The sequence below is a fragment of the Engraulis encrasicolus genome, chromosome 11, assembly GCF_034702125.1.
Source record: "Engraulis encrasicolus isolate BLACKSEA-1 chromosome 11, IST_EnEncr_1.0, whole genome shotgun sequence".
NCBI classification, from domain to species: Eukaryota; Metazoa; Chordata; class Actinopteri; order Clupeiformes; family Engraulidae; genus Engraulis; species Engraulis encrasicolus.
The window spans coordinates 16,772,262-16,788,597 of record NC_085867.1 but is presented as its reverse complement, the minus strand read 5'-3'; the positions used below and the strand labels follow the sequence as shown (position 1 = coordinate 16,788,597).

The following is a 16,336-nucleotide window of genomic DNA, read 5'->3' as shown; positions in this document are numbered from 1 at the left end:
GTGAAAATAGGCTACGTTTCTTTTAGGTCTAAATTCTAGTAACCCCAGGTGAAAGAGCTCTGGTATGGGCTCCAGGCAGTTTCAACTCCACTAACTCTGTGAGTTATAGCTAAGTGGCATACCCCTTCCTTGGCATTTGGAGGGTGGCCAAATTGAATGACTAACTATGCCGGTGTACTGAAAGAGGAACCCGCTCAGTTTCTGCACCTGGGCAGGCTATACTGATCTCTCCCTCTCTTCTCTTCCTCTCCCTCCACCACTACACCACTACCCATACACTCCCGCCATTCCCCATCCACAGATCAGTCACTGTGACTGCCTCTACCAGTTCCTGTGAGCAGCCAGTGATTTTCTGCTAATGCTGCTGCTCCGGTGTCATTTTTTTCTGTGTGCTGATAAGACCAGAGGAATGGCATGCCATTCCTGGTGATCAGGCTTATAGGGAGCTCCTGGCTCGTGGAGTGGCCTTCTTGCCGAAGCAGCACAGTAGAAAATGCAGTGTTAATTGAAAACTTTGGGAGTTGATTTGACATTGTATAAGATGTATTTGGTCTCAGTACTCTAAGTTTTAAATGAACACTGCATTCATTTTACTCTGAACCTCCTCAGTTGTGAACAGGAATAATTGCTGGTTACTGGTTGCTATTCCAACTTAGAAGTAGATGATCTGCTTCCATGTTCTTATTTTTCTGTTCTTTTAAGTTAAGAGTTTCAACAAAATATCAGAAACCACCATGAATTTTGGATTGGCCAATGGCCTATACACTAACATTTAAATTCTGCCCGGGCATGTTGAATTGCCGTTGTAACATTTTCAAAGACTTCAGAAGGATGTAGCCTGCTATGCCTGGAGGCAGGCTAATCTGATAAAGAAGAAACAGCAACTGCAGGAGCTCACTGCAGGAGCCCTGAGGACTTAACATATCTTCAAAGTTTACAGAAACGCTATTTTTTTGCATGACAACTGCAAGAGCCACTGCATCTACATGTGTTCTCAGCCTTGTCGCTGTAACATTTGCTTGGAAAATGAGCCTAAATGTGAATGTGCTTCAGCAACACAGGAGTACATCACACATCACACCTGCATGCCTCAAACACACAGAAGTTCTCAAACACGCAGCATTGGAAGTACCCGCAAGACAGACTGTGTTGACAGTAGAATTTTACACTCGATTGAATGGCATGTTCTAGCAGGCCTGAACAAGGGCCCCAGACAAGGTGTGCTATGAGATACCCAAATAGACCATGTCTTTCCTCAGTACAAAAGCCCATAATAAGCAGGTCTACGGGGACTTCCATGGGAATATCAGCAGCAACTACAGGTGAAAGGCGCGCAAAGAGTTAATTATAGTGTCACGAAAGGAAGGTGGAAGGATGTATGGATGGACGGATACAGACTGACAGATGGATGGATGGATGGAAGGATAAAGGGTTGGAGACAGTGAGACTGAAGAGAGCAGAAGAGAGACAGACAGATACAGACAGAAAAGACAAGGCAAGACACACAGGGTCCCTGTCTCTCTGAAAGACAGAGCAGACAAAGCAGAGGAATGTCATGCTTGGATGCAGGAGCTCCATAATTAGGAGAGAGGGCATGTCTCGCTGGGGGGTAGAGTAGAGAGCAGAATCCAACCTTTAATTATCACAAAAGGCTTATTCAACAGCCCTACCCCCACCACACCCCACCCTACACCCCCGTACCCTTACCCATACCCTTACCCTAGCCCAGCCAGCCAGCCAGCCAGTCAGCCCCTCTCACTCCGGCCCAAGGTAGGCAGAAGAGGATTCAAAGAGCTCTGGTTACGGAAATTAAGTGGTATGTGGGCCAAATATAGCAACTGTTTTTTTTCTTCTTCTCTAAGTTCCTGGTATTTTATTGCACACAGGGGCCATGTGTACCATATCAGCAGAAGAGGCCTTTACTGTTTCCATGCAGAGTGTAGTCTTCTAATATATTGAACATCATATTACTTCCCATATCGTATCCACTTTAGAAACCCACATTCTCTTATCCACTTTTGAAACCTTGGTACCTTGTTTCTGTTTTTTTTTTGTGGTATAGCTATTTTTACTTTTCATTTGACATTATTGTTCAGTCAGATACTTTCTTCATTTGATCTTCTGCACTACTCAACTCCAAACATCGTAACAAACAATGTATAACACCCCTGGGCTCTAGGTATAGGCCCCATGCAGCGGTGTAGTCTACTTTTTTGAAGTGGGTATACTGTATATTCTCGCATTTTTTGAAGTGGGTATACTGTATATATTTATGCCATTCTAAATAATGGATAAATCAATTTTAAGTGGGTATACTGAATCCCCTAAAATTTAGAAGTGGGTATACTCCGTATACCTGCGTTCTACGTAGACTACACCACTGGCCCCATGGACAGACAGGCAGACGTATTGAGACATCAGGTAGTAGTAGTCTGTAATTTTCTGTCTCCATAGTCGTGATGGGCCTGCTGTGGTATTTTCCACCGCTCCGCTCTGCTCCGCTCCGCTCTGCGCAGGTAATAAGCCCAGACAGCAGCGCAGCAGCACACACTGTACAGGTGGAACTCGCTTCCTGCGTTGCCATGACAGCGAAGGGGCAGGGGGGCCCACACTGAGTGAGGAGCGGAGCGAGTCGAGTGCAGGTGACGTACTCAGGAGCGGAAGATCAGCAAGCAAAAAAGAAAAGAAAAGATAGAAAAAATGGATGCAGAGAGAGAGAGAGAGATGTGGAGGGAGGGGGAGGGAGGGTGTTTGAAGGGAGGGGTGGTCTGAACCTGCTTCCCAGAAATGCCATCAGCCATCTGTGGGGGGGGTCCACAGGATGTGTGTGTGTGTGTGTGTGTGTGTGTGTGTGTGTGTGTGTGTGTGTGTGTGCAGGGCTCCAGAGTGCGACCAATTTGGTCGCATATGCGCCCATTTTTTTCAATGGTGCGCCTAAAAAATATTTTTAGGCGCACCGGTGCGACCAGCCATCAGTAGAACAAAATCAATTAATGGACATAAAATTAATAGTCATTCTACAGTAGTGGCCCATCATCACACAATAAAGCGTGTCAATGCGGTCATTCCTTCAACTCCGCTGAACTACCGGTAGCTTTCTCCCCCTTCCTCTTTCACAGGCAGCCCGACGTTTCAGAATAGAATGTTCGACTTCGCTCAACTATCCGAGTTCACATGTGCCAGCGAGTTTTGTGTTCTCAACCAGGCGAGTTTTGCAACGGACGAGAGAGTTAGGCCTACAATCACGATAAAAACAGCAAAATGACTTGAGGATATTTTAAACACGAGAGAGTCACAATCACGGGGAAAAACTAAATGGCTTGAGCGGATATTAAACATTGCCACACAAAAACGCAGAAGGGTGCGGATAATTGCCCGTTTCAGCCGCGTGCAGAGCTGGCCAAACAACAGGTGACGCGCTAATATGTCGGGACTTCTGTGAGAGTTTTTTGATAGCGACTAGGGCAGGCTACATACTGCCTATCAGCTATCAATCGGCAAGGCATCGTTCATGCACCTCGAGACAGCACGAGGGACGGGGAGAGAGAGAGAGAGAGGGAGAGAGTGAGCGAGCGAGCGCACTAGTGCTGTCGTGTCTGTTCGTAGCGCTTGCTAAGATACCACAATCATTATGTAGAGGGCGAGCGCTCAAAAACGGGGAAATAGACAAAACCCAATTCACCTCAGATTCAACTGTAAACATAGGCTAGGCTATTTGTGTCTAATGATTTTAAAAATGATGACATTTTTAGCAGGGTTTGTTAAAAAAAATCTATCCATCCATCCATCTATCCATCATCCATCCATCTATCTATCTTCATATTGCAACTCTGTGCTTGTGCCGTGTGCGTAGCCTTATTGCAGAAAAGGCTGGTATGTTTATCTTACTAGTCAAACACATATTGACTAAAAGGCTACTAATTTGGTCTTTTCTACCAGCCAAACTGCGTGTAGCCAAGATGTGTTAGGCAGCCTACTGTCATGTCTTTTATAAGGAGCACATTTGGAAGACTAGCCTATAGCACAGGCTCCAGGTCTTTTAAAATATAGAAACAACAATAATAATAATAATAATAATAATTATTATTCTATTATTGTTGCTATTATTATTGCTATATTTATTATTTTTAATTATTATTATTCTTTTTTTAAAGCTGAGGTGCGTGTGTGTATGGGGTGGTGAAAACATTTGGGTGCACCTAAATTTTGTGCTGGTGCACCTAAAACATTTTTTTAGGCGCACCAGTGCAACCAGTGCAAAAAGTTAGTCTGGAGCCCTGGTGTGTGTGTGTGTGTGTGTGTGTGTGTGTGTGTGTGTGTGTGTGTGTGTGTGCGTGCGTGCGTGCGTGTGTGTGTGTGTGTGTGCGTGCGTGCGTGTGTGTGTGTGTGTGTGTGCGCATGCATGTGTATGATTTTTTTTTTTCAGTAAATGTAAACCATTTGGTCCCTGGCCAGTCTGCATAAGGGAAAATTGTGCTATTGGCAAAATGCTGGGCAGAGAAGGTGGGTGGCTGGGCACTCCCTCCCCCCTAATCCCTGGTGGTGCATGATGGAGTGCATTCATCTTACCACAGACATACCTCAGAGTCTGCTCCTCCACACTGACACACCCATGATGTGCATTCATAGTAGTGTTCAAATGCAGAAACAATGCTCTTGGTGTGTCGTATTAGTGTTAAAATGCTGAGGATAAAAAACGTATTGGCCTATTTCTTTGCAGTCAAGCATCTTAGTTTTAGACCAGTGGTTCTCAAACTTTTTTGAACAGACAGCCCCTTGGCCTTACCAAAATCCTCCCAACGCCCCCTTGACCTCAGCATAAGACTGACAAAGTCCCCCTTAGTATTAAACAATTAAACGGACTAATGCTCCCCACTGGCAAATAAGCACTGCCCCCACTCAGCTGTATCCTTCTCAACGCCCCCTAGAGCTCCCCAACGCCCCCTGGGGGGCTGTACCACCCCCGTTGAGAAACACTATTTTAGACATATAGAGGATTCATCCTACAGGTAGGATACAAATGGTGGAGGGAGCGAGAGCCGTGGCCTGAGGGTTAGGGAGGTGATCTTAAGATCATAGGGTTGCAGGTTTGTTACTTTGTATCCCACCCATACCTCTCCCTACAGCTCCATTCACGGCTTAAGTGCCCTATATTGCTCCAGAAACTGTAACCAATGCCCTGTAAAATAACTAAGTCATTTTGGATGAAAGCGTCAGCTGAATGTAATATAGTGCAAACAGGACGGCCATTGTGGAATCTGGTGTAAGATTGCTCTCAGTCTCTCTTTCCCAATAATTTGGTGAATGCAGTCTTGTTTTTGTGGACTCCTTCCTTTTTATGTCCCCCATGTTCTCATGTTGCCAACAAGAGAGAAAAAAAAAACGTGTTACACGGTGAGATTCCACACAGAAAAGTCACGGCAATAACTGTTTTCTTTCGGGCATAAATCTTTGTTGCCGGGCTCTCATTAATTTAAGAGATTCTAAAAGTTTACGGCAGGAGAGAGAGAAGTAGAGAGAGAGGGAGAGAGAGAGAGAGAGGGAGGGAGAGTTATGGGCACCTTCAGAGGAGTGAACTGCATTAATGATGTCTTCATAAACCTGCAGCGCGTGGACACTTGCCATTTTTCATCCGAGGTCAGAACCCACATCACCAGTTTTTTATCACTCTGGGGGGAGAGAGAGAGAGAGAGAGAGAGAGAGAGAGAGAGAGAGAGAGAGAGAGAGAGAGAGAGAGAGAGAGAGAGAGAGAGAGACTCCTGAAACTCCTGAAGGACGAAGGCCCAAGTGTGATGAACACTTTGCGTTTTGAGGTAATAAAATCAGGGCGCAGTAATGTACAGACACACTTCATTCATCACTTTAACGAGGATGCTTCAACAGGGTCTCGATATCGGAGCCGAGAAACGTGTGTGTGTGTGTGTGTGTGTGTGTGTGTGTGTGTGTGTGTGTGTGTGTGTGTGTGTGTGTGTGTGTGTGTGAGTGTGCGTGAGTGTGCGTGAGTGAGTGTATGTGTATGTGTATGTGTATGTGTATGTGTATGTGTGTAGTGTGAGAGGGAGATTTCTCCCGAAGCAGAGGGAGTAAGGGGATATAGGCTGATGACAAACCCCTCAGGACTTGAAGACATGTTAAGGTCCCTAAACAGAGTTGACCCTAAAGGTTGTTGCGTGCTTTCCCTACTTCATACCCATCCTCCCGGTGTTGTAACACCATGTGGCACATTAAACTTCATAAATCTTCCATTTGCAGTGTTTCCCACCAAAAACTTTAAAAGGGCATACTTTGGAATGGTGCGGTCTAGAATCAGAATTTAACCTCACTGCCCAGTCCGTTTCATGTTCCTATTTTATACCACACTATCCCTTTATGTTACCTCACAGCAGTGTTTCCCAACCAGGGGTACGTGTACCACTAGGGGTACGCGAGCATACTGCAGGGGGTACTTGGGAATATTGAATTTGAACAAATGCATGGAGCAAAGTCACACTGGAATAGAAAAAGCAATGTAAAATATGAGTTAGGGGGTACTCATGGTACAATGAAATGGCTTGGGGGGTACATGAGACACAAAAGGTTGGGAATCACTGCCTCACGAGTATCCAGGGCCGGGCTGCTAATCTGGCATACAGGGCATGTTCCCGGTGGGCCAACATTCTTCAGGGGCAGATGTTGTTTTTTTTTTTTTTTTCCTTAAAGACCGGCCCTCAATTTAGATGGAGTGGCCCAGTGGTCTATCCTTAATATACGTAGACAGCGGACTGAGCTGATCATTACATTACATAACATTGCACTTAGCTGACGCTTTCATTTATTCAAAGCGACTTACAACTATTATTTTTCAGGGTATTGGTTACAGTCCCTGGAGCCATGTGGGGTTTGCTCAAGGGCACTTCAGCCATGGATGGAGATGTAAGGAGAGGTCAGGGGGGATTCAAACCAGCAACCCCTAGATAGAAAGACCAACTCTCTAACCACTAGACCACGGCTGCCCATAATATTATAATATCATACAAAGGCAGCGTGCTGGTTTTGGTCCCAGTGCAGCCCTTACAGTATTCCATTATATCCTATAGCCCTGCATACATAGACACTTAAGTTATGCCCCTATCCACTGCCGGTTTTCTGGTGGGCCTACAGCTTGACACAGCCCAACTCGGACACCGCTTTTTTCTTTACGATTGAGCTGTGTCGTGCCCATTCTAAAAGCAAAAAGTGGCAGCCGAGTCACATTTTGTCGAGCTGTAGGCCTACCAGAAAAATGGCAGTGTAAAAGAGGCATTAGAAGAAAATGTGCATTTGTTCTGCATGTTTCACTCAATATTCTTTCGTTGGCCTATACCATGTGAAAATCCATTTTTAACACGTTTGTTTTGACTATGGTAAATAGGTAATTGGAGTAAACATCAGGTAAGAAGAGTTAGTTCAGTGCCTCTCTTAGTTTGTTTTAAAAATAACAAATACCAAATGGATCTAATTGGATTTCTACGTGTCACTTTTTACTCTGATGAGTTTGGGGCGTTTGTGTAAGGGAGGGAGGGAGACCGAGAGAGAGAGAGAGAGAGAGAGAGAGAGAGCAAGTGGGAGCAAATGGTCATTTGCCTAATGGTCGGAGGAGGGTTGGCGTTTAAAGAAAACACTCGGGGATGGCGAGGGACCTTTTGTTGTGGCATGTTTTTTGGTTGGCTCTGAGGCGTTGTTGGCCTCCGAGAGGAAACAAGTGACAAGTGACAACCCCCAGGGGGGGACGGCATTAACAGATGTGTGCTTCACACTTTGTAGAGCGCCTATCAACACCTACTCGCAGCTGCTCTGAGTGACACGGCAGCATGCTTATGGCTATTAGCTATACTACGTCCATGACCGGACCTCAAGACGATCAGGACTTCTCATTCAGCAACAGTGTTCAATTAGGAGGGCTCTTTTTTATTTAAAAAAGGTCTTAAAAGGAAAGGTCTTAAAAGGTCTTACTATAGTAGGATATCTATGACCAGACCCCAAGATAAGTAGGCCTCTCAGTCTGCTTCTCATTCAGGTCTATTATGGAGGCCCTGTTATTACAAAGGCCTTGTTACTGAAGTCTTCAAGAAAGTACTGAGGTGATCTGCCCTGCTCTGCCCTACTCTACTGTACTCTACTGTACTCTACTCTACTCTACTCTACTCTACTCTACTCTACTCTACTCTACTCTACTCTACTCTACTCTACTCTACTCTACTCTACTCCACTCTACTCTACTCTACGCTGCTCTACGCTACGCGACTCTACCCTATCCTACCCTACCCAGCCCAGCCCAGCCCTACCCTACCTTACTGTACTTTCTACTCAGGTCCTGGCATGCAAAAAGAGAATTCCAAAGCTATTGAACTTCTGCAAGTGGAACTGAGTTTTTTGACTATTGAGGTGAACATCACCCAGTAATTCACTCACCAGTGCATTATATAATTGGACTTGGTGGGGGATGGGTGAATCTCAACTCTCTACCTCTCACACCTTCATTAAATTGATCTAATAGAGCACTGAAATTAGAGCTTAGCCAATTAAGAAGGTGTTGAAATTGTGAGAGTACGCATGACAATAGAAAGCTAATCAGTTGCCTCTCATGCATAGCAGCCTGGAAGATATGATGGGTAATACTGCATTCATGGAGCACAGTGTTTCCTAGCCAGGCTGCGCCCTCCTAGTGACGCAACACCTTCGGCAGCGAATTGAATCGCGATTTTCAAGTCTATGATAATCAGGCTAAGTGTTTCCCGCAGGCCAAAAGGCATTAGTCAAAAAAAGTGGACCAGTGTTATGCATGCACTCCTTTGGCACGTAGGAGTACATAAGGCTGTTGATCAATTTCTGCAATTTTATTTTGTAGTCTATGTATGTTCTGTATATGGGGGAAAAGCATATCCCTGGATAAAACTATAGCCATAGCTAAAAAACTTTTGCCAGACTTATGACTCCCTCTAGCAGACACTACCCATAGTCCCCGTATTATTGACATCCACACTCAAAATCAAATTGTACTGTTTCAGGGACATGTTGGCATGGTGGCTGAAACCACACCACACATTCTTTTGACCAGAAAATGTTTTTGTTTACGAACAAGTGATTGGATTGCCATTTTTGGTGGTCCAGCCCATTGTGTGTCTGGTATTTTTTTTAAAGGACTGCCGCCCACTGTAAAAACTCATTAATCTCCCTCGACTTTAATAAGCAACTGAAAAGGACTGCGGTTTGGTTTTAGAGGAAACATTAGCGCCCACCAGATGGAGTTTACAACTGGAGTGGCTTTATGGTTTTAGCCAACCAAGACAAAACTGGCCTTTGTACCAAAGAAAAGCTTTATAGACGATGGGTGGTAGTGGTAGGAGATGCGGATGAGGATGGGGTGTGTTAGTGAGCGAGCGAGTGAATGAGTGAATGGGGAGAGACTAGGCTTCTGTTTTTGCTGGCTGTCAGTGGACGTAGTTTGTCAGAAGGGCCGGCGACAGCACTTGGGTGCCCCAGAGAATGACTGGAGAGAGAGAAACACACACACACACACACACACACACACACACACACACACACACACACACACACACACACACACCCACACACACACACACACACACACACACACACACACACACACACACACACACACACACACACATACAGTCAGACAGGAACTTCAGCCTAGTTCTGAGTTATGGGAAATGGAAAAATGCAGGCCAAGTTCAACCCGGCTGAGCCATGACACTGGGTCACCACCAGGGCTGCCCAGGACAAAGTCATCTGAAAGGGCCCCTCACCGAATGCATACAATGTAGTGAGGAGCCAATTTTGGGCCCGCTTTCTCTCTGGGCTGGGGACAACTGACCCCTTTGCCCCCACCCCCTGTCTGTTGCCCCGGTCACTAACTCTCTGACAGGGAACGCAACCTTTTGAATGAGATTTTACTGTTTACTGAACCCAGGGGTAGTTGAAATGGATGCATTTCAGTTCCACTGTGCTGTAAAGGGAGTGGTGAAATATATTTGGTTACTTTTCGAAATGTACATTGCAGCTTAGAGACGAGGTGTGGTCAGTCGTGCATCACAGTCTCAGACATAGTGAAAACAGAGATGTAGCAATCCAGTAATACAGTAATTTGTTGTATGAAGCAACATGCTCATGTCCCAATGCTGTGATTTGGTGATCATATTAATTTCAACACGGCCGAGTGTGGAGGTGCAGAAGATAGTTCTTTTCTCCGTTCTTCTCTATGAGTGATCTTGACAATGCATCCAAAAAAAGGTTTCATAGCTACCTGCTCTCCCCCTCACTGGGTGAAGGTCAGATGTCTTAATCTATATTGCTTGGAGAAGTGTATGGTTGTGCATCTCTCCAATGATCTAATATGAACATCCCTCCCTTCCTCTCAGGTATCAGCTCAGCTGCGGTGGAGCCAATGGGCATATGTTGCTGATGCCCACAGCTGATGTCCCATCGCCCACCCACGTCTCATCTCTGCTAGCAGCACCCACAGCGAGATGGGCACCCACAGAATTCTGCTGTCCTGGAGTCTACTCTTCCTATGGGTCGTCCTGACCCAGCTAACAACGACCGGGACACAAGCGAGACCCGCCGTCACCGACCAAGGTACGTACCTATCTACCTGCTTACCTAGGCCCTGTTTCTCGAAAGAGTCATTGCTAACCAGATTGTAACTTAGTAGGTTACCTATGCGAATTTGCTTTGTAACCGAGTAAGTTGCTAACTTAGTAAACTACGACGTTATCGAGAGACGCATCCCTGCTTAGCTGCTCACCTGTTGACAGGAGCGAACGTATTCTTCGGAGCGAACGTTATCCGGGCACTTTGCTATTACCACTAAGCAATGCCCTGCTTTGAGAGGGAAAAAACTAGTCACCCATTTACAACAAGGGCTTTTTGTTCATTAACTTCACTATTACAACCAATCTGAGCATCAGTGAAATAATTTTTCCCTTGTTTTTCCCTTAAATCAGTGAACTTGTGACACCACACAGATTGCACGAATCGAGTGCAGAAAGTAAAAGTACTGAAAAAGTATGTGTTTGTTTCAGCTCACTGGCTGAACAAGCTGACCTCGGTTAGCACACCGGTGCAACCAGGAGTGAATGAACTAATTAGTGCAATCACAGGCACAGGCAGGAATATTTATCAAGCCGGTTCATGTTCGTCTCTGTCAATAGGCCTTTTCCATGTAAAGTCAGACACCTTCCATTCAATGCATTTGAAGCAGGTATAAGTTGCATCTAGTGGCATATACATTAACATACACACTACGGTTTTCTGCCTGAAACCGGTGGTCTTTGATTCCTGCTTCGCTTCAAGACAGGGGTGTGATTCTTGAAAGTTGCTAGCCAGTTAGCAACTTGGGTAGTTGCCAATGGGAAATTGCATTGCAAGCAACAAAGTAGCTAGCATAGTTAGCAACTATGGTTTCGAGAATGACTTCCCAGAACTTGTTTGGTGTCACTGCGAGAAAGGCTAACTGATGTTATCTCTGCTTCTATAAACTGTACTTGCTAGTGTGCTTGCTTGGTGCTGCGGGTTTGTAGACTAGAGGTGTGTCATATACACGGAACGTATTGGGCTGCTGGTCTCTGTGATTTCGGCTTTTGCTGTGAGTTTCTTCTGGTTTTCTTATCCAGATGGGAATGTGTGTAGGCTCTTAAAAAGACAACAGTATAATCGCAGACACAGACAAACACATTTGCTTGCGCTCACACACATGCACGCACGCACACACACACGTGCGCGCGCGCACACACACACACACGCACACACACGCACACACACGCACACACACACAAACTCCAACATAAAATTATTTATGAGTGCTTGATGAATGACGTCTTTGTTATCCTGCGTTTGTTGGAATCATTTATCCACTTTATGATTTGGTTGCCATCCACCGTGCGGTTTAACCTTCTCTCATGTTTTGGATCGGAACCTGCTGGAAACTTGGAAATTATGCAGTGATTTCATTATTACACAAACACACATGTGCACACATGTGCACACATGGGCACACACACACACACACACACACACACACACACACACACACACACACACACACACACACACACACACACACACACACACACACACACACACACACACACACACACACACACACACACACACACACATACAAACGCTCCTGTTTCATTTTTCCACATGTAGGAGATGACAGTGTCTGTATCAAAGTTACGTCCAAACACTACTGTTCTCCATCAGCCCAGTGAGGTCCAGGCGTCTCCATGTCTTTGCTAAGTTCGCAGTCCAAATTGTTTCCACTTGTAGTTTGTAGACTACGTTCTTTGTTTCTTTCTGTCCAATCACGAGTGATTTATGTAAGGTATCAAAATCTGAATACGTTTCTTTGGCCAAGTACAGTTACTGTATATATATATATATATATGTCCATATACGAGGAATTTGACTCCAGTCGATTTGAGCTCTGTACATTGTCTCTATACATAGTTGACGTAATTACAGCATATGAAGGCCGTTGGTCTGAAATGGCATGGGGTCGTTTGATGTAAAGTTAGCACAGGGCTCCACTTCTTCCCTCGCCAGCCATCTTGACTGTGCTTTGGCTTCTCTGCTCTCTTCCTCGTCTCCCTCTCTGCTCTCTCTCTCTCTCTCTCTCTCTCTCTCTCTCTCTCTCTCTCTCTCTCTCTCTCTCTCTGTCTCTCTCTGTCTCTCTCTCTCTCTCTCTCTCTCTCTCTCTCTCTCTCGCCAGCTCTGTTTTGATGTGGAGTTTAGCAGGAATGACTGGAACCCATCAGCCCCCTGCCACTCCCCCACCCGTTACCCCCCCACCCCCCCCCCCCCCTCCTCGACTGCTATTTGCGCCCCCCTCACCCCCACTCCACCTCCACCCCCTTAAAGCGTTCACGTTCCAGATGCTAATCACTTGCAGTTTTCCTCTCTTCCTGGTCCTGTTTTTTTCCCTTTACATTTTTCTCACACATGCGTCTTGGATTTTTGCTGGGTGTTTTTTTTCCCAATACATTGAAAAAGTCTCTTATGGATCTCATGATGTGTACCTTATACAGTACAGGATTTGCAAGGTCCGTATACTCATGAACGGCGTGACGTTTTCCATGTACGCCCATTTGTGGGGGAAGATAGCCAATCCAAGTCAATTGGCGTTATTGGGGTTTAATAAACGAAAGATAAGGACCTGTAGACTAGCGTTGTTCACGCGCAACATGCCGAAAACGTGTTGTGTTGCCGGCTGTTCAAATAATATTGCCAAACAGCCGTGCCTGAAGCATGTACTGTGTTCATTTAGGGTAGCCGATGTAGCATGTAAGTTGATGAGACATTCGGTTTGTTTTCACCCATAAAGGGGCGTAACGCACATTTAGGAGCAAAGTACCTGGATGGTCGTTCATGCGTATCCTGTGAATGTGAAGGAGGCCTAAGCGCAGCATGTGATGGTGTGCGATGAATGGTTGGGACCACAGTGGAAATATTGTCTCATCTGAAATAAATACAAACTACAAAGCAGACATTTTATTTATTCCCCCTCTTAAAAGACAGAAATGTGTTCTCCGTGTCTGACTTTTATAAGGAAGACCCACATCATTATCACAGCAGAACAACACAGCTCTGTGTCTGTGATTGGCATGATTGGTAAAAGCTTTAGGTGAAATATCCCAAAAGGTTAGGAGAAATGTATTGTAACAAGTTCTCCAGTTTTAAAGACTGTGTGTGTGCGTGTGCGTGCGTGCGTGTGTGTGTGTGTGCGTGCCTGACTGCCTGCCTGTGCCTGTGCGTGTGAGTGAGTGAGTGAGTGAGAGTGTGTGTGTGTGTGTGTGTGTGTGTGTGTGTGTGTGTGTGTGTGTGTGTGTGTGTGTGTGTGTGTGTGTGTGTGTGTGTGTGTGTGTGTGTGTGTGTGTGTGTGCGTGTGCGTGCGTGCGTGTGTGTGTTTGGAACCTGAAAGAAAGACCTTATCATAAGTCAGTCACTGGTATATGGAAGTGTAGGAATGTGGCAGTCTTTTGTGTGAGATTGAGGTGTGTGTGTGTGTGTGATGGGGGAGGGTCCTTCTCCAGTGCACTTCCCTTTGTATTGTTGCAGGTATTTGGTGTCAGGGAAGCAGGGAAGAGCTATCTGCCAGGCAAACTATAAATTAACGTACCGGCGGTGACAGGGGAAAAAAGGCAGTCGAACAAAAAAGCTCGGGTCTCCACCCTCAGGCTGATGTTCACCTTGGAGATCAAGTTTCTGGGAATCATGGGAGTTCTCTCTCTCTCTCTCTCTCCACTAGAAAGAGCAAAGAGACAGACAGGGGGGATTGATGGGTTAAAAAACAGCCCTGGGTAGTTATCGTGGAGATCTTTTTTTTCCCCAAGTGCCTGGGAAGTGCGTCTAAGCTAGTTAGTTTGCATAAGGAAGGAAGAGAAAAAGGAAGGAAAGATGGATGGATAGTCTTGGTGTTTCTTTTTCTGGGATAACCCAAGCCTTAGTTTGCCTCTTATTATGATGTTTCTTTCCTTTCCCTTGGACACAGCCACAGAGCTGTCGGTTTTTTAAAAATGTAAGTTGTGGTTGACATTCACACAATGCATTGGCGCATGGGAACTGGAATATTGGCACATATCATGCTGAGAGAGAGAGAGAGAGAGAGAGAGAGAGAGAGAGAGAGAGAGAGAGAGAGAGAGAGAGAGAGAGAGAGAGAGATGCCTCATGCTCTGCTGTGCACTCACCAGGTCACACAGCGTGAGTGACAGAGCACCCTAATTTCGTGACTGGTGGGTTGGCAGGGAAAAAGTATCCCAGCCACGGACTTTCCATGTCTCTCCATTTATTTAGCTTTTTGTTAGTTTTTCCTCTCCTTTTCCCTCTCTTTCTGTCTTTGCCTTTGTCTTTGTCTCTCCGCTCTCTCTCTCTTTCTCTCTCTTCATCTCGCTTTCTCTGTCTCTGTCTGTCTGTCTGTCTGTCTCTCTTTCTCTTTCTTCATTTCACTTTCTCTGTCTGTCTGTCTGTCTCTCTCTCTCTCTCCCTCTCCTCTCTCTCACACTCCCTTTTTGTCTCTTTTTCTTCTCTCTCTCTCTCTTTCCCTCTGCCCCTCCCTCTCCTCTTTCCCACAACAGTCTTCTTCCTCGTTCCCTCTATCCCTTTGTATTCACTCTTCCTCCTCTCTCCTCCTCCCTGTGTATTTTTTTTTACAGTAATGTTGACTCCTTTTCAACACAAAAAAACTGTAGTCTGGCCGAGAGGCCGGCGGCCGCCGCTGGGCTGTGCAGTGCTGCGCTGCGCTGTGCTGTCTGGCCTGGCAGCGCACCCCGCTATTTACTGTAGGGGCAGGAAATCCCAACAGCAATCCACTAGGCCGATTGCTTCCTCCGCGCAGCCCGCTGCCAAGTTTTGATGCCGAACACCAAATCTGGTAGATTAACTTTACCGTCACACACGGTTGAACTAGCTGCAGGTTTTTTGGGGGGGGTTGATGTCGCTGTTGAAGGACTGAGAGTGCAGTGCAGTTTCCTGCTGTACGGCCTAGTGAAAATATGAAGAAGCCACCAGGGGACTGTGAAGGAGAAGAATATTGGCGTCTGTGTTTGTGTGTGTGTGTGTGTGTGTGTGTGAGAGAGAGAGAGAGAGAGAGAGAGAGAGAGAGAGAGAGAGAGAGAGAGAGAGAGAGAGAGAGAGAGCGAGAGAGCACAGAGAGTTTTTAGGAAATCAGATGGTCTAAATTATCCCTGCTGAATAGGAGACTGAAACCCAATCCTGGTTCTTTTCAGAGGCCCTGACCAGTTGAGACCTGCAGGTTTTAGGATGAACCCCAGGCTGGGGTGACGTGATGTTTGTCTGACTGTGAATCTGAGCAGAATATTTTTGTTGGTTAGGCTGGCTGGCTCTGAAGGGACATGCCAGCCCAAATAATAAAAAAACTGACTCTTTTCAGAGAGTACAACCGCTCCCCCCTCTCCCCAAATCTCTTTTCCTCCCATGAAAGCATTTCTTTAGCTTCACACATGCAAGCATCTGTTTTACAGCTGAATTTGTGTTGCGTTTTTCCTTTTTTTTCTTCTCCTTCTTTTTCCTCCGCAGTCAAAACTCTGCACATATATACAATACCCCCTTTTTTTGTTTGACGTCCCACAATGTCCTGTTTTATTTCGGTGCACAAAAACATCTCAATTGACCTTGGGTTGCTGTTTTGCTTTTTCTTTTTTTCTTTTCAAAGTCATGGCAACAGTCCAGAATTGGAAGCTGGTCTTAATTTCCGACCTTTCACTGCCACCCCATCTCTGGGATTTTATGCCCTTCCCTTCGCATCACGCACGCTCCCACCGGGTTGTTGAAAAGT

The 16,336-nt window shown here is 45.7% G+C and overlaps 1 protein-coding gene across 4 annotated transcripts in view; it reads left to right on the top strand.

The window, feature by feature from the left end:
- fgfr1b (fibroblast growth factor receptor 1b) overlaps positions 1-16,336 on the top strand; it is a 41,786-nt gene that overhangs the window by 1,755 nt on the left and 23,695 nt on the right. For all 4 annotated transcript variants that reach the window (XM_063210045.1, XM_063210043.1, XM_063210047.1 and 1 more), the window contains exon 2: positions 10,401-10,617. In XM_063210045.1, coding sequence (XP_063066115.1) covers positions 10,509-10,617 — 109 coding nt within the window. In that variant the 5' untranslated portion in view covers positions 10,401-10,508. The remainder of the gene's footprint in view (positions 1-10,400; positions 10,618-16,336) is intronic.